We start from the raw sequence: 18,717 nt of genomic DNA, 5'->3' as shown, positions 1-18,717 counted from the left end.
ATATATATATATATATATATATATATATATATATATATATATATATATATATATATATATATATATACAAGAATATTTAGAGTACAAAAATACTGCAGAGAATGCAAGAATGCAAGAATGCTATTTGATATTCTTTGCACCAACACACCCAAAGTTATGCAAAAATAAAATTTGTAAATATCCCTCAAAGGACCAATAAGTGTTAATCCAGAATTAAAACTTATTCCATGTAAACCAGCTGGTTTTTATTGTTTTCTGAGTTATTTCCTTAAACCACATAAATAATAAACGTGCATCGTTTCCCTGTCCTTTTTAAGTCAACCCTCTCGTCTGTGAATCCACCAATGGGAACAAGAATGCACCACCTGTATGGAGTCGTTTGACCAATCAGCGAAGCCATCCCCGTTTCCTCATTCGTCCTGCCTCTTTAGGTGCTGCATTGAACACTTTTATCCCTCGCAACTAAGTATAAACCCTGTCCAGTTATACACAAGTTTTTCTTCTTAATGAAGTCAGTTTGATGTTTTGTTGGTGTTGTTTTTTTTTTAAATTTGACTGTAATAAGATGGACATTGGACCACGGTGTAGCTGGTAAGATTACTGACTCTTCTGTTGGCTGTTTTCATCGGGAGCCTCCTCAGAGACAGCGTCAGGGGTCCTGGCTGCCGAAGTCTGAAGAGCCCCAAACAAAGTGACCCGATCCAACTCGAAAGGCCGGTTTCTCGCGCCAGTCCAAAGAAATTACTACAGAGTGCAAACATGGACCTGGATAGGTAAGACAAAGTCATTAATGTTACTTCTCTTTTTTTTCCTTTTTTTTTTTTTACACGCTGGTTTGAAATTCAGGCGTAGTACTAATAAAACCCCATCAATATTTAGATAATTAAGCACAACTAGAACCTAGCTTACTGGGGGGATGGGGGGGGGACCGCGTTGTTTTAAGTGCAACATAAGATGTGTTGGTTGCTAAAGCTTTTTTCTGATTCTAAATGATAGCAAATTCTCAAACCAAGATGTTTTTTATGGTTATCTTTTGAGTATTGTGTGTGACAAAAAATATGATTTACAGTCATAGTTTGTGTTCTTAGCCCATCTGAAATGCACCCTGTTCACCCAATCAGACAGAAGTTTGGTGAGAAACAGCCTGAGGCATGCCTGTTGGCTCCACAGACTGTTTTCCCGTGTTGACAGATTGACTTTGATCTGACACCCAACGCTCTCCGTCTCTTCCTACTTTCCCATCCCTCAACAGTAAACGGCTGGTAGTGGTGGTGCCAAATGAAATGTCGGTGGCCCCCCGCAGAGTGTTCAGCAGCGAGGATGAGGCATGGAAGAACTACCTGGAGAACCCTCTGATCGCCGCTACCAAGGCCATGATGAGCATTAATGGAGATGAGGATAGTGTGGCAGCTCTGGGGCTGCTGTATGACTACTACAAGGTCAGAAAGAATGGCTTTGCACGCAAAATAGTGTAAAACAAAAGTGCATTTTTGATAATTAATTGACATTTAAGGGATGAAAAAGATGTACTTTTGACAGAGAGAGTGCAAAAATTTTGCAAGATCCCATTGGGGGAAGTTACTTTAGTATCCCTTCTACTGGGAATTCATGATCTCCACTAATGGACGTTTGTGTAGTATCAAAAATGTCTGGTTTGCTCCAGAGATTGTTTCACTTGCACAATAAATGTGCCAAAAATCTAAAGACTAAAGAAGAGTTCACCCTTGTCTTGCACATGGACAGCACTTATAAAGTCTAAAGTTAGTGAAAGGTTGAATGTCAAACATTGACAGGTAAATATTTCAGAATTCTTGTTTCAATATTACGTGTCTGCATTTTTTCAGATGTTTTCCGTGTTTTATTTTGAAAATCCCTGAGCAATTTAACCATATGTGCTGTCCATGTGTAAAGTAATGGGTAACTTTTACAGATCGCATAAATTATGATCAATTTACAGCACTTCCATTTAATTTCTTGTGTTTATTTTGATGTCTGGAGAGTTACATTTATCAAATGTTAAATTATAACTGAAACTATCAAACTACAGCAGCGACACAAACCTCAGATGGTGGAGACTTTATTATTATTATTATTATTATTATTATTATTTGGAGGTAATTGATTTTAGGTACACAAAATGTACCAAAAATCCACACTCTAATTTTGCAAGAGCATGGAATATAAAAAATCTAGACGCATCCTTTTAAAATGCCAGGTTGGCATCTCAAAAACGTTGTGACCAAAATGATTCCTTTCAATCTGTATATAAATACAAATACATATTATTTATTTCTTTTAATGTTAACTATAACCTTTTTGGCCTTTCATACACACAGAAACTCAATTACTTATAAAAAGCCCAGCCAAAGTGGAGATTTGAGAAAACTGTATGTGTGCTTCAGTTCCAGTTCCAACAACCACAACACCTGATTTACTTCACTGTAGTACATTTATCACTTTTCTTCAGACTAATTTGTATTTGACAATGCAGTCCCTCTAATTTCTTCATTAAAATTGAACTAGAACAGTCAGACGTTATTTGTTGTTATCAGAGGTGTGTGTGTAGTGATTAATCCTCAACATGAATGATTAGGTTTGAACTGATTACAGTTTTCTTTACCGATCTTTAAAAATCCTTACTGGCCGATTCCGATTTAGACCGCTATTGAATTTTATCGTCTTTCTCTGGATTGTTGCTAAATATAGCCTAAAAGTCGCTGAGTTGGTAACAGTGTGGTGACTAGAAGTGAAAGGGAAGTGAAAAAAGGTCAGAAATGATCTCTTACTATCTAATATCACAATAATCTGTCATTTTAACGAGAATGACTTTAGACTTTCATACATAACTTTTTCCCCTTCGGTCTTTGTGTGGGTCTTGGTAATGACTTCAGATTTTAGTTCTTATCTTTTCTGTTGCCTTAAATCCATTCAGGTTCCTAGAGAGAGGAAGCGCTCGTCCGGCGGTGTCCCGCCCCCGGATCCCTCCGCTGCTGTGTCCAACGCCTATGGCGTCCCGGAAGTCCTGGATCACCACAGCCAGGCCCTGAGGTCCATGCCGGTGAACCTCTCCCTGAACGGCTCCGCGGCGGAACACCACGGCTCCAAGCGTGCCGCTGCCGCCGTTGCCTCGGACACCAGAGGAGGAGATGGTAGAGGCGGCGGTGGCTGTGCTCCTCTCGCCCTGGTGAAGACGGAGTCCCAGGCGTCCACTCCGGTTTTAAGTTCCCACCTGGAGGAACCCAGAGAGCAGCTGAGGATGCTTTACGAGCAGAGCTGCTACGACTTATCGCCCTCTGGGTACCAAAAGGACGAGCAGAGCAGCCCTCCGGACAGCACGTATGAGGAACCACGGGATGAAGAGGTCAGGTGCCGCTTCCTGCATACGAGTTCTGTGTTCCCCGTCTTCTGCTCTACTTTCCGTTGTTTCAAAACACACCTGCTTTCTTTGTTTGTTACAGATTTATCACAGAAGTCGATCTTCACGAGTCGACGCATCCCTCCATCAACTACCAATGTGAGACTTTATGTTCAGACATAACCTTCTGGTACTAAAGGCTTAAATGAATCAGCCTGTCAGATAGGCCTGCCATGATGACAAAAATTACTGGGTGGTAAAATGTCCCAGAAATTATTGTGATAAACTGTAATATTGGGTGTTTGTTATTTTTTGAGACCGTCTCAAGAAATACATTAACGACATAATAATGCAAGTTTAGTTTCTCAAACATCAGTAAACTTTAATTTTGTAAAGATCACTAAACACTGGAACTTGAAGATATATTTTAAATATCCAAAATGAAACATGAGAGCCAAAAACAATAAATAAAACAGAAATTAAAAACACAAGTGAAACCATGAATAAAATGAATTATGAAGCCTCTGCAAAAAAAATTACCCTTCAGAAAATATTCATCCTCACAATGGAAATGATCAAGTTAATTATAATTAATTACAAGATTAATTAATGAATTGCTTATTGTGACTGGTTTACTGTCAGTATCATTTCCAGTTTAGTTTCAGGACGTGAAAGAAAACCTCATCCAGTCCAGGTTTTCTAACATTCTTTGCTTCAGATGAATTTCCTAAACAGGTTGAACTTCTTAAATCTACAAACAGTGTTTGTTCTGGAGCAGAACAAACACTGGATCACCTACCATCTGTAACTGTTTTTTTCCCTCCTCCTTTTCAAGTTCAAATTCAAAAATACGTTATTAATCCCAAAGGCAATTGAAATCAATTCCATTTATTTTAGAGGAACAAATGGATAGAAAACTTGTTCACGTCCTTCATTGTTTGAAGAGTTTTAGAAGTGTCAAATTGGGACACTAAATTTGCAGGCGTATCTCAAATAATGGCAAAATAAAAGTTTTTGTGAGAAACGTTGCACATTTCCTTTTCAGAGATGAAAACGGTTTTCTGTTCGCTCTGACTGGTTGGTCTCCAGCCACCTGGAGAATCCAACAGGTTTTTTTTTATCCCTTTTCTTTATTTCCAGTGATTTCCTGTTTTCATCTCCAATCATCAGTTCTGACTAGAACCATAAACACCAGGTCAGCTCTTCACTGTATTGATGTTCAGGCCTGAGCTTTTCACATGTTGATGTTGGAAAGATTTTTTTAGCTGCAGGTTCATCCTTTACTACAGATGATCAAACATTCATTAATGAAACGCTACATTTTTTCATTTTGGGCAGTTTTCTTATTCAAGAAATGGATCGAATTATTTGTTTATTTGCGTCTTTTAATGTATTTCCAATATTGTCTAAAAAAACTTAAGTGGCTAAATGAAAAATCTGCAGAATGTTCCAATTTGTAAAATCTAATTAACTGATAGAATAATAGATTACTACATTTCTAGTTAGTTGCAGCCCTCAGTAATGATGTTGTAGAAGTTATCTCAGTATCTTAGTGTTTTAGCTGCAGATTCATCCTTTGCTACAAACAACCCAGGCGTTCGCTAATGGAATGCTGTTGTATTTTAGGCAATAAAATCTTTATTTTCTCAGTTTTAGAAAATGAATTGAATTGTTTATTTACATCTTTTGATGCTTTTCTAACATTGTATAAAAAAGCTTGAGTGGTTAAATGAAAAATCTGCAGATTTGTTTTTTGTTTCGATTAATCATCAGAATAATTGGTAGAGTAACTGATTGCTAAACTAATCGTCAGCTCCAGCCTTAGAGTGGAATACAAACCACATGATTTGAATTATTATTAAAAACCTTTCCATATGTTCACTACCTTGACCTGTTCGTAAACTGCTATGACAAAAACAGTTGAAGGATTTGACAACTCAATGTCTTGCAGTGACTGCTTCACCTACAGCCTGGAGGCCAACATGTCGCTGCGGCCGCGCCAAGGAGACGGCCCCATGGCCTACCTGAACCGGGGCCAGTTCTACGCCTTGTCTCTGTCCGACAGCGGCTACAGGTCGGCCCACTGTCAGCCCAGGGGCCCGGCTTCCAGCGGCGAGCGGCGCGCCTCTCTGGGAGGTTCCGACCTGCAGCGGGACACTGTGGTGCAGGTGAGGGATCCTCGGAGTCCCGGCTAAAAGCTCGACGCGCTCGGCCCTCGTCACGCTGCTTGACTGTGTTTCATCACGCAGAGTGTGATCATGGTGGTGTTTGGGGAGGACAAGTCCAGAGATGACCAGCTGAAGAACTGGAAGTACTGGCATTCCAGACAACATACTGCGAAGCAAAGGGTGCTGGATATTGGTAAGAGGATTTAATTTGTTTTTTATATATACATACATATACACTGCTCAAAAAAATAAAGGGAACACTCAAATAACACATCCTAGATCTGAATGAATGAAATATTCTCATTGAATACTTTGTTCTGTACAAAGTTGAATGTGCTGACAACAAAATCACACAAAAATCATCAATGGAAATCAAATATATTAACCAATGGAGGCCTGGATTTGGAGCCACACACAAAATTAAAGTGAAATGTTCCCTTTATTTTTTTGAGCAGTATATATATATATATATTTTTTTTTTTACACAGGTTAACACAGGGATGGGCAATCCTGGTCCTCGAGGGCCGGTGTCCTGCAACTCTTGGATGTCTCCCTTGCCCAACACACTTGAATCCAACAGCTGAACTGCCTCCTAAATGCAGTCAGGTTCTCCAGAGTCCTGCTAATGACCTCATTATTTGACTCAGGTGTGTTGAAGTTGAGACACATCTAAAAGTTGCAGGAGACCGGCCCTCGAGGCCTGGAGCTGCCCACCCCTGGGTTAGCATTAGCTATTACTCTCAGGAACCGCTAACTCTCCCCCCCCCTCCCCCCTTACTCTGCAAGAAAAACAAGGTGGGATCAGGCGGCACACCTGACAGAGAATCCCTCCACCTGCTGTGCGGTAAAACCGGATTAGATTTGAATAACAGTTGATGTTCGATTCCCACAGGAGTCATGTGAACAGACAGCCAGTGGGGCTGCATTTGCATAGACGTTACGGAGAAATGAGTGCAGGCCTGGATAGCGGCCATATCCTGTATGATCATTAAAGAGACAGGCCTCAACCTGCGGCCTAAAAACTCAGGAATGAACCAGATCTGTCATCCACTAGTGGGTTTTTCTGTGCGTGGCAAGTTCACGCCACTAACGCTGCTGGCATGGACTTGCTGCACAGTGGGTAAGAGAGTGGAAATTAATACGTGACCGGGGTGTGCTGGGATGGTTTTATTTATAAATTTTTTTAGTTGGAAGTCGGATTAAGAAGTGAAAATATTTGCGCATCAGATTTTGATTACTCGGAGATACTGCATGTAAGATAAGAGGAGGAACAAAAGTTGTTGAACTCATAAACTCTGCAGATTGTTTCGGCGAACTGCTGAACAACCTGCAGAGTTTATGAGTTCAGGAAAGTTCAGAAGGTTCGTTTAGTCAAATAGATTAATAAACTTTATATTTTCAAGCTTCACAAAAATATTAAGTACCAATATATTTTGATTATTTTGTCTGCTGAACTGGTGAATTTGAAAGTTTTTGGTTAAACAATGTGTTTTCAATTTGTGGAATTTTGAAAAATCTGGGAAATACTCCAGTTGAATCCATGATGTCACCACCATGTTGTTTCATTGATGGAATGAAGTGTTGACTTTATACTGCTGTATAATGTAATCTTCCCTTTCACCCACAAAACCCTTTGAAATATTCCAGTTAATCAATTTAACCTTAAACAAGCTGTAAAATAGGATTTTCTCCTCCTTAACTATTCACTGCTCTCCATATTCATCCAGAGGTTAAATATATTTCCCTCTTGTTCCTTTTTGGCCCAGGTTATAGAACAGAACCATCCAGCAGGTCCTCTTGTTGCTGGGTAATATTTTGCTGATAAATTTCTTAAAACATTGGAACGGCGGATTAATAAAGTGGTAAAACAAGACCAAATATATAGTGATAATTTTCACTTTCTACTCCTGGGTAAAAAAAAGAAAGAAAAAAGAAAAACGTTTGTTATTATCAACTGATATTGATTTCCACCTTGTTGCTGTTTGTTTTGATTGGTCATTTGGTATTCGTTTGGTCATGTGACTGTGGAGTGTTTAGCTGTAGCAGTGTCAGTGTGTTGGTGATTTTACAATGTTGAAAGGGTAGGAAAATATATCTGTATCTAAATCTAACTATATCTATCTCTGTGTGTATAAATCTATATATATAAAAACATACATATCTCAGTTATCGGTCATAACAACAATATTAACATCGTACATTGGTATCAACTCAAATTTTCACATTGTCGCATCCCTGTCCAGTACAGCTTTTTGGATAAAACATCCCAAAAATAAGGTTTTAAATCATAATCATTTTCGACTTTAAAGAGCTTTTAGGTTAGATTCCCCTGGTTGTAATTTTGAGATTGCATTGAAATATTAAAAATGACTACAGATGGATGTCTGCCCCGGAGCTCCTCATCTGAAACGGTTCTCTTGTGTTTCCTGTCTTTGCATCCAGCCGACTACAAGGAGAGCTTCAGCACCATTGGGAACGTAGAGGAAATCGCCTACAACGCCGTGTCTTTCACCTGGGATGTGAGCGAAGAAGCCAAGGTAAGAGCCAACAGCAGCAGAGGCATGCTGGGATTTGAAGTTTTCAGAACCCGGCCGATTACCACGACGACATGCAGTCCAATATGTCCATCTGTCAGATCTCACATGAATTACAGATCCATTTTCAGTTCCATTCATTAAACTATTCCATGTTGAGCTTATTGTTGAGCATGTAAAAGCAAAAAAAAAAAAAAACAACAACAAAAAAACATTTTGTACGGCCTACTACAAACGTTCCACTTTAATTTCTCTTGGATGAAGACAGAAGCCATATTTGCAGGCAGTCTGCGGCCAGCAGCAGTGACCCCGTCCTCTCACACTCGGGCCGAGCGTCACTCTTTAAACGGCTGTGCAGAAACGCAGACTGGCAATTGCGGCTTTGCAGGTTTGACTGTAAATATTTACGGTTTCCCACACGCCTTCACTGCGCTCTGCTGGTTTTCGGCAGGTTTCCGCTGCAGCGCTCCCCTCATGTATTCACTGTACCTTGTTCTTCTACTGCTTAGTGAACATGATTGCACAAGTGGTTCCATCTGAGACAGGATACTTTAATTATCAGCATTTTCTTATTTCATATTATAGCTGAAAAAAATTGATTATGAGGTACAGCTGAAACCAGAAGTTTACATACCCTGAATAACTGGACACACACACAGTTTTTTTTTTTAATCTCACTAGACTAAACTTCTCTTATTTTAAATCAGTTAGAATGACCAGAATTATAACTATTTTCTAAATGCCACAATAATGACAAAAGAATATGTCAGATATTTATTTATTAATGTCTTTGGCTCAAACGTTTCTGTGCTAATTTACAAACCGCGATGTGTTTTTTTCTGTTTCTTTGGAGTAATGGCTTCTTCGTTGCTGAGTGGCCTTTCTGCCTTTCTGCCTTTCTGCCTTTCTGCCTGTGCTGCTGCAGAAAACGTTTCACTGCGGATGCTGAAGGTTACACAAAGTTTTAACTTTTATTTTGGGGTTGATTTGCACATTTTGGACCAGAACCCGTTCATCTCTGGAATACAGAACCCATGTCCTTCCTGAGCGGCGTGATTGTTGTGTAATGTTTGAACAGGTGAACGCAGCTCCTTCAAGCATTGATAAATTGTTCGTCAGACTAGTGCAGCTCATCAATTCTCTTCCAAATCTTGGCTGATTTCTTTTGACGTTCCCATCGTGAGAACCGTTGAAGCGGTGTGTTCCAGGTGTGTTCCAGGTGTGTTCCAGGTGTGTTCCAGGTGTGTTCCAGGTGTGTTCCAGGTGTGTTCCAGGTGTGTTCCAGGTGTGGCCACCGTGTGTCACTTTGGATGTGACCTCATTTTCTGTATTGCAGTAAAGGCTGTGAGATTCACCATGATGACTGTGTTAGGATGGAATGAGTTAGTGCTCTGTGATTTCATCTTTGTATTTTTTTCTTCCTTATTTTCTGAATAATATGAAATGATTAAAACATGCACTCTGACATCTTTTAGCTTATGATTTATCTTTTAAACGCTTTGCTGTGGCAGTTGGAGCGAAATTAATTTCCAGTTGCTCAAAGCATTTATTTCACCGATGTTATTACTCAGTTTGACTGCCAGTTAATGTCATTATATCAGTAAAAAACATCCTAGGACTTTAGTGCTTCTACTTCTGTATGCGTGCGTTTTAAATCTTTCTACTCAAAATGAAGTCTTCGAATCTTTAAGTCAACACATTAGATCAACATTATTTGTTTTTCCACAGCCCTGCCATGCCCAGCCTTCCCTGGGTTTTGACTAGACCTTGTCTGTGTAAATCTGCTGCAGTTACTTCATCTTCAGATTTCACTTTGCAAACATTACTGATCTCTGATCTAGAGTTTTGGGATCATTATTTGGCACAAGTCTTTTTTTTATTTATTTATTTGCCGCAGTCTGTTGTTGCCAGGCAACAAGCTGCTCCATCCTCATTGCTAGCGAGTCTTCCAGCAGCATGTTTGTGTTTGTGTTTGCTTTGTGGCTGGCGGAGCGGCGGACGGCACAGATCTGCCACTTTACGGAGTCCTCTTCAACTTTCCACTTATTACGAGGGCATTTGAGCGCCCTCACACAAACACAGCATCCCTCCTGCACTCAGAAACTCACACACACACACACACACACACACACACACACTTCCACTGATGCTGGCAGCAACGCATGTGGCGCTGGTGGAGGAACTGTAAATGGCTTGGGTCGGTGGAGGTGGGAATCGACGGAGCTGTGTAGGAGGCCCATTTGCGCTTTAGGCTTTCACAGAAATCAGCCCTCACCTCTGCAGGTTGGGGCACGACGCTGTTGATGCGGCGCAGTGGGAAAGTGATCGCTGAGCCGTGGTGAGAGCTCACCTAACCGTTATCCATCTCCGCCGACCTGTTTGCTCAAGCCGCCCGTCCCGTTTTACCGGAAAAATCTACTGGTGTTTGTGTTTGGTTTATGCGATTTGGCATCAGTCATGAGAATATGTTCCTCCATGTAGGTAAATTTGTGAGACAGCCGCGTGGAGGAGTATTTACACTGTACTCTGCCGGGGCCGAACTGTGATTTTTCTGTTTTTTTTTTTTGGGTGTGGTTTGAGTTTTAGAAGTTGAACCAACATGTTGATTTTATTTGAAGTCTTTGAAATTGAGGCTTTTTTTTTTCCATGCCTCCCTCCACCTCCCCAAAATGTGAGATTTATGAGAAGTGGGGCTTGTCTGGATGGCTCTGTGAACTGTTCCTGTTCACTTAATGACACTGTGACCTTCTGTCATCACTGTGCACTAAATCACTCACAGATTCACAAGAAAACAACTGATTTATTTGTCGATGACTGACAAAAAAAAAAAAACTCTGCTTTTATCAATAAAATATAACTTTGTTTCTATAACAGCCAGCAGAGTATCGGTTAATAAACCCAGTTCTAACAGTAATTTCTCTCTTTAGTTGTTTGCTTTATGAGTTTGTTGCAGATAATTTTTGGAGCTAGTTTATTTAAAGACATTGCTGCAACATGTTGAAGTTTGAAGACATTTGGTTCTTCACAACTCTCTTCAAATTCAGACACATTTTGAGATCTGGGTTTTGACTAGACATTGATTTCTTTTTAAAAAATGTTTAGTTTTGTTTTCAGCCATTCTATTATAGTAATTATCCTGCTGATATGCCAGTTTTGTGGCTTTGCTCTAATTTGACCAGAGAATACAAACTTTCTGGGTTCTCATGGAACATTTTTTTCCACTCATCAAACCTGTCGATGCTCTCACACACACACACACACACACACACACACACACACCTCTCACACTCAACCTCTCACACACGCTTACTGCTTTCTTCTATTTCGCGAAGTCTGATGTAAGTCGTGGATACGTTACAAGACTTTGATATTTTTTTAAAAATGATTAGAGGTTTACGTGAACAGACTGTTCTTGCTTCACGACTTGGAAAAAAAAAAAAAAAAGAGGTTCCCACACATGTAACGACTGCATCTGCTACTGGATCACAGACTGCTGCAGTTTTCAGATTCTCTTCAGGTCAGTTTGGAGACGGTAGTGGAAGATAGTCTCAGGAATTTAATTTGGTCTCCACCAATATAATGGTTATCTGCCTAACAATAGGTGTGCTAAGTGTGTTGTGGCATCGCATTCAAACAAACTTGAGGTTGCAATTGCTGCTTAGGTGGATCAACAAATTATTAAGCAAAGGCTAAATGTTATGTCTTGGTTTTCTGTTATTAATAAATTTGCAAAACACTCAAAAACAGTTTTTTCTGCCTTACCATAATGGGGCATTTGAGTGTAGAATTTTGAAGAATGAGATTAATTAGACACAATCTGGAATAATGTAGCAAAACGAATCAAAATACGGAAAAAGTGCAGTGATGTGAATACTTCTGGATGATGTGAGTGTATTAAGGGAGCTGCCTCAACCTTCACACTGACTTTTTTTTTTTTTTTTTTAGATTTTATTCATAAGACTGATAAATCCTAAACTCATGAACACTACCACTATAATGTAGTTTATTCTAGCTGTCAGATTAGCTACCGGTACTCTGACCTCATCATGACTTCAGGGGTAATTATGGAGCTCTTGGGGTTTTTAGCAGTTTCTCCAAACAATGCTGCAGGGAACGTTCTGGAACGTTCACTCCTTGGAAGACCAGCAGCCACATTAGCGTTAGCTTAATGATGGTTAGCAACAGCTGCTTCTCTAATGGCATTGCAGAGGTCTTTACATGTTGGGGTTATGTTAACACTCACCTAGCAACTGTCAAAACTTCACATTTTTTAAAATGGAGGTGGTCTGTGGATTGAATAACAGTACCTGGCCGTCTGCTGCGTTACCTTTTAGATTCAAGGCAAGGGTGTTAACGCAGTCACGGAGAACAACTGTGATGGACTGGCAGTCACAGAAACGTGGTTTTCTCTTGTCTGTACTTGGCAGAATAACTTTATCAGTAGGGAGCGACCCAAGCAGCCTACACAGTCCCAACACCGGTGGAACAGATGAATGTTTCTTTCTTTCTGCCTTTGGGAGGAAGAAAGAAACTCCTGTCACATCCCACTCATCCTGCTAGCTCTCCAACGTGTCCAGACACGGACCGTGGATTTCTTCCCACTTTCCTTTTCTTTTTACCTGCATACCAACTATAAACAGAGAGGTGTTTACCGAGAGAGCTCAAAGTGCCATGGCATTGTCAACCAGGTGGTTTTTATCTGATCAAGTGTGGGGAAATGGTACTTAAGGGAGGACTAAGACTGTGATGGCACATGTTGGCAGGCTTTAAGGCTAACATGTAAGGAGTTGCAGATGTGAGTCAGATGTGTTAAAGGTTAGTCAGATGAGGTATTCTTGGAAGAGATGACTCTTTGGTACATTCTTGATGGGAGGGAGAACCAGGGCTCCTCGTTTTGCTGAGGTGGGATTGACGACGTAGGAATTGAGAACCAGTTCTCAATCATCTCACCATGATTAACGGTTAAAAAAAACCTCTTTAAAACTTAAACGTAACGTTCGAAGAAGAAGACAAACAGTCTACATGCTGCTTTTCATGTTAACTCGGCTTGCAGAGGAAAAGCGTTACTCCCTGAGGTAAGAGCCCAGAAGGAACGATCTGATTTGAATGTATTTTGACACACATCAAGGCCAGCAAATCGTCTGGATTTGCATGATGAGCTGCTACACTCAGAATGAGCACCAGGAAGGATCATGATTGAGTTGCAGTTTCTGAGGCATCCCTGAAAAAAGTCGAGTGAAGATCATCAGCTGATGTGTTGCAGACAAAATAGGGAAATCAAATAAAAGCCACCTACTGGTGGTTGTATTATAAAACATAAACACATGTCACATGTGTTCCTGGTGTAAACATCTGAGGGCTGCATAATCACCAAATTGGCTCCAATGGAGGCAGGTTCCTTTGGGTCCTGTGGACGAATAGGGAAGTCCCACCAGGTGAAGCCATTAGGTTGTGCAGTTCGTCAATCTTACCTTCAGGAAGTTGATCTTAACAGAGAGGGGTTAGAACTTTCAAAATAGAAGCCTAACTAAAACAAACTTTTTATCAACCAGGTTCTTGTATCCAAGAGATGCCTTCCACCAAGCACTGCCTTTATGTTTATCTCTCTGTCCTTCTATCAATGCACCCTGCGTTTAAACAACAGTTGTGAACATCTGTAGAGCTGTTGTTTAGGCCTGAAAGCAGAGGCTGTGATAGTGATCTGGGTTTACTCAGGAGCAGTTGTGACAGTAATCAGGTATAGCCATCATAAACACCAGGAAGTGTCAAGATCATCTTTTCAGATGATCCAGTTTAAATAAACACAGTTCTGACTCGGGCCGCACAATCGCCACTGCAATTATGTTGCAGAGAAAACATCAAGTTAAAGGCTGAAATATGCAAAATTGGAGAGACGTAGGAGAATGTAGCATAATGAGGAAAAGTGGTCAGTCTTTCTTTCAGTCTACAGCAGCATACTTCTATAAGCTTTATCAAAAAAAGGAAAGTTTTAAGCCTGGTTGTGAAAGTAGACCGGGTGTCTGCCTCATGGACTAAAACTGGGAGTCTGAGAACTAAAGGCTCCGTCTCCCATTCTACCTTTAGAAGCTCTAGGAACCAGCATAAACCCGCAGTCCGAGAGCAAAGTGCTCTGTTGGGAACATACGGACAAATCACATCTCTAATGTATGATGGAGGTGATTATTATATATGTGAAAAGGAGAATCATGGATTTAACAGGGAGCCAATGAAGGGAAGCTGAAACAGGAAAAAATATCATCTCGCTTTAATTTATCAGAACTCTTCCCAGGTGTTTTAAAAGAAGATACTTCAAGTGTTCACCTGTCCACCATCAGCAGCAGCTCAACGGTCTGATCGTGGTTTAAGGTCTGACGTAGTTTTTTTTTTTTTTTTTGTCTTTCTGTCCTCCAGGTCTTTATCTCTGTCAACTGTCTGAGCACAGACTTCTCGTCTCAGAAGGGAGTGAAGGGCATGCCTCTGATAATCCAGATCGACACCTACAGCTACAACAGCTGCAGCAGCCGGCCCGTCCACAGGGCCTTCGCTCAGATCAAGGTCTTCTGTGACAAGGTGAGGGAAGGTCAAGGGCAACGGAAGCCGACTGCTCAGCGTGACTGACTGGACCCGGGTGGAATCGTTCTTTTAATTACTGTTTCCCCTCTCCTCCCCCCACTGCAGGGAGCTGAGAGGAAGCTACGCGATGAGGAGAAGAAGCAGCTAAGGAGGAGGATAAAAGGTGATGCATGTTGTTTTGTCCCAACTTAAGCTCATTTGATGTAAAATGATATTGGCAAACATTTTTTTATGGAAGCAAATGTTTGTACGATACTTTAAAGGGGCAGTATTACCTAAAGCCGACTTTTTTGAGCTTTATATCATGTTCTAAAAACATGCTTTGATTCTTTCATGCATGTTTGAGAAGTCCTTTAATCTCCTTGGCAACCATTCAACTGTGAAAAATGCTGAATGGCTTCTCGAAGGCAGTGCAGCTCCTCTGCTTCTGCCTCACAGAGCCGCACTTCCCCAGAATTCCTCCTCTCAGATCCTTCAGACTATCCAGCAGCAATTAGCAAACACTTGTTGGAACTGCGCATCTGCTGAACTCATTATAGAAGCTACTTCTCAGTGGAATGCTGGTAAAAACGTCTAAGGGTGAACAGAGGGACCATTTGACCACTTCCTGAAGGCGGAGTTTAAGAAAGACAGAACAAGAATTTTTAAAGAGACAGAAACCTAATTTCAAGGTGTTAAGTTACAAAGTCAAACATTTTTTAAGTCATTTTTGATACATATAGCATTTTTATAACAACTGAAGTTAAAATAGTTACTTGTTAGTGCTGTTTAATAGCTCAGTGTCTGAAAAACACATTCCCACCCCTTTAAGAGTTTGCTTAAAAACAAATGCTGAGCTCTCTTTCTCTCTCTGTCTGCCTCTCTTAATTAGGAAAGAACAGCAGCTTGGGGCCGAGCTCCCCCATCAGGAGGGCTGAAAGCACGCTGTTCAAAAGCATACTGGACCTGGACTCCCAGCCAGTCCTGTTCATCCCCGATGTCCACTTCGGGAACCTGCAGAGAGCGGGGCAGGTGAGAATCCAGTCGATTTGCTGACACATCCGCCGTGACGCTCGCCGCCTCCGTCTGGGCGAGCGCTTCTCACTTCTTTCTGACGCTTCCTGCAGGTGTTTGCCGTCAGCACTGATGAGGTTCTTGTGGAGAGGTGAGCATCACTGGTTCTGTTAGACATCCTGCCTGCTGCAGCTCAGTACGACACAGGGTTTGTGTTCGACTGTTAAGATGTGTTGTCCTGAAATGTGGCGCGACAGGAAAGACTTTGGAAACAAAAACATTTGTCTGAGTTCTAAATAGTTGATTTTCAAATCAAGTATTAACATTCTGGGCTGTTTGTCTGTTCATGTGTTCATCAGAGGGCTGCCTAAGAAGACGATGTCAAGTCAAGAAGAGATCTGCCCACCGCAGCCCAAGAAGTCCAAAGTGGAGCCTGAACGGAAAGGTGAATAATCCCAGTCAGATTCTTGTTTTTGTTTCCAAATATAGTTTATTCCATTTTTTAAAAAAGTTTTGCTTTTCTCATTCTGTTCTAGTTCTGCTGTATGTGAGGAAGGAGTGTGATGAGGTGTTTGATGCCTTAATGCTGCATGCCCCAACCCTCAGAGCACTGATGGAGGCGGTGAGTGATCAGCCTTTTGATGTTCAATGGTTGAAATGTGGAACGCTTCATCTGGACCTGGAATACTTTTAATGTGTTTTTTACTTTATCTTGACAGATTTCTGAGAAATACACAGTGCCTGTTGAGAAGATCACTAAAGTTTATCAGAAAAGCAAAAAAGGGTGAGAAAGTTCACAGACACAAGACGTCCGATTGATGACATGTGGTTAACCATAGGGAAGTATCAGCTTTCGCTTGTGAAAGCAAAACACATACTAATGAAAAGTAATATAAACTTAAGGTTTCAAAAGGTCGCTTTTCTTCCACCAAAATAATTAATATAACATTGAGGAAAACATAATTGCTGTATTTATACAAACATGATTGCCATTGTAGTGGAGAATGTAAATGAAAGTGTGATTTCAAGTATGCAACAAGCTAAAAATGGTCAATAAAGCTGCATCAACATGACGTAACAGCATAATAAACTGCTATTGCAGCATAATATCCAAAAGTATTAATGTAGTTGTGTGTAGGATGAAAGTTGGATCCATAAGCTTATGCTTTGGGTATGCAGTAACTAATATTTCAATGAAACTACATAATTTAGGATATTTCTATTTTAATTTGTAGGAAAGGATATTTTCTGGTGTTTACAAAGTTAAGTCAAACTAACAGAACACCACAGCAGATTGTTTATTAAAGTGCTAGAAACGACAACGTGTCTACAGATGCTAACATTCAGAACTTGAAGTTGTAACTTCTTAAGTCACAATTGGATACATGGCAAATTGAAATGAAAAGTAACAGTTACTTATTTTATTCCTTGTCTTTTTGCTAACTGATACAATTTGACCAACAAAATGAAAGCTATTACTTGATATTGTCCCCAAAATCGGCAGTTTGCTAATTGTTGTGCTAACTACAGTTAGCAATACAAATCCGTAGCAGCGACTTTCTCTATATCTTACATGCTTAAGTACTGTAGCAACATGTTCATTAGAGATATGTGTGTGACTGATATTATAATGTAGAAAGTGAGGGAACTGCAAATAAATAGGGTTTTAATGCAGCTATCTGCTATTTATTTGGCAGCCATATTGGATATTAGCTTTTCAAATCAGGATTTCAACTTCTGGGGATTTTACTCAGATTATGTGACTTAGGACTTGGAAATTTTGACTTCAGAGTAAAAATGTAGCACACCATTACATCTGTTTCTAACAGCCGCTACATGATTACGTATGCATGTTATCATGCTATGTTTTGCTAATTTGTCCTAAAAATGGGGACTGATGTGGACATGTCTTGTTTTGAGTTGGACTGGAACTGAAAACTAGTGGTGAGGATTAAAAACTAAATGGCTACCATATTATGTAAGGTTTTTAAATTAATTCCAAGCTGGGCAAAAACATTTTGATAAAGTTAATATATATAACGGCATAACCAGGAAGTAAGGTATTAGCTATAACTCTGGCTCTGTATTCTGTAGTCTCTTCCGTTTTTAACAGCATTCATTGTTTTCATGAACCACAGGGTCCTGGTGAACATGGACAACAACATCATCCAGCACTACTCCAACGAGGACACCTTCATCCTCGCCTTGGAGAGCTCAGCCGACTCGTTTCACGTCACCATGTCAGAAATCTGACCTCCGTCAGCCTCAGTGCTGTATTCAGTCATTACATTATATGGACAGAGAAAATACCTGCTGAGTGAGGCAACAGAACTGGGTGGACACTCACAAGCGTTGCAGGTAACCGTAAAGAACTGCACCAAGCAGAGTTCCCTGAACGCCACGCGGCAGTCTTAGCCAGGCTGCCTGGTTAAGAGGAGATTTTTTATACAAAGAGCCAAAACATTCGGTATACGAATGTTACCTTGTAGCAGTTGCTTTCTGAACCGTCTTTTTATTCCGTTGGAGCCGGTAATATTCCAGATCTACATAAAGCAACATGCTGGTTTGCTGAGGTTTCACAGGATGAACACAATAAACACTAGTGAGGTCTGCTGTTGGCGCCTCGTCTGCTGATGTACTGTGATCTAGCATAGCATTATTCATGGTTGAGGCACATTTTCTATGTTTACAGCTGTACACGATGTCTCTAGAAAGTAGTTTCTATGTTTTTCCTTGTTTTAGTTTGCTCTGAATTTATTCAGATTGTATTGTTTTTTTGGCATGTCAAAAGTTTGCATGCGAGTTGTAAATAGATGTCTCAGAATTTTAAGATGACATGACAGCAGTAAAGAGTTTTTTTCCTGGGTTCTTTCCAACATTATTTATATTTGCTCCAAACTGAAGAGGTTTATACAACTTTCTGAGATTTCAGATCAGAGCTTTACTTTCCTCTACTTTTAACCATACTGAAAATTATATTGAGTGTCAACTTCTGTATCATTCTATCTTTGGCACCATGATGTACAGTCTTATTCATGAATCATTAAATCTAGTTTTATATGCAGATGTCTGTGTGTGTCTCTGTCTGGTTGCA

At 40.3% G+C, this 18,717-nt stretch overlaps 1 protein-coding gene across 2 annotated transcripts; it reads left to right on the top strand.

Annotated features, from left to right (window-relative positions):
* The first annotated feature begins 366 nt into the window (after window positions 1–366).
* LOC106953154 (grainyhead-like protein 2 homolog) lies at window positions 367–18,687 on the top strand. 2 transcript variants are annotated; one of them, XM_015041719.1, is made up of 16 exons: window positions 367–466; window positions 633–773; window positions 1,253–1,439; window positions 2,933–3,361; window positions 3,459–3,514; window positions 5,307–5,523; window positions 5,605–5,716; window positions 7,966–8,060; window positions 14,469–14,627; window positions 14,736–14,793; window positions 15,502–15,641; window positions 15,737–15,774; window positions 15,983–16,068; window positions 16,160–16,245; window positions 16,343–16,407; window positions 17,762–17,876. In XM_015041719.1, exons 2-16 carry the CDS (start codon window positions 760–762, stop codon window positions 17,874–17,876), a joined length of 1,857 nt encoding a protein of 618 aa, XP_014897205.1. In that variant the 5' UTR covers window positions 367–466; window positions 633–759. The 2 variants fall into 2 exon arrangements, with proteins under 2 accessions (XP_014897205.1, XP_014897206.1); XM_015041720.1 differs by having other exon boundaries at window positions 399–773; window positions 17,762–18,687.
* The last annotated feature ends 30 nt before the right edge of the window (window positions 18,688–18,717 follow it).

Source organism: Poecilia latipinna, unplaced genomic scaffold (assembly GCF_001443285.1).
Source record: "Poecilia latipinna isolate Pla-1442-1.1 unplaced genomic scaffold, P_latipinna-1.0 Scaffold566, whole genome shotgun sequence".
NCBI classification, from domain to species: Eukaryota; Metazoa; Chordata; class Actinopteri; order Cyprinodontiformes; family Poeciliidae; genus Poecilia; species Poecilia latipinna.
Note: the sequence above shows the minus strand (reverse complement) of the source record. Positions and strands in the feature narration are given on the sequence as shown.

What these genes read in the sequence shown, in the direction of transcription:
- LOC106953154 (XM_015041720.1), top strand. An exon ending in AGCGGGACACTGTGGTGCAG is followed by an intron (nt 5,524 to 5,604) that starts GTGAGGGATCCT and finishes TTCATCACGCAG; the next exon opens with AGTGTGATCATGGTGGTGTT. An exon ending in GATGAGGTTCTTGTGGAGAG is followed by an intron (nt 15,775 to 15,982) that starts GTGAGCATCACT and finishes TGTGTTCATCAG; the next exon opens with AGGGCTGCCTAAGAAGACGA.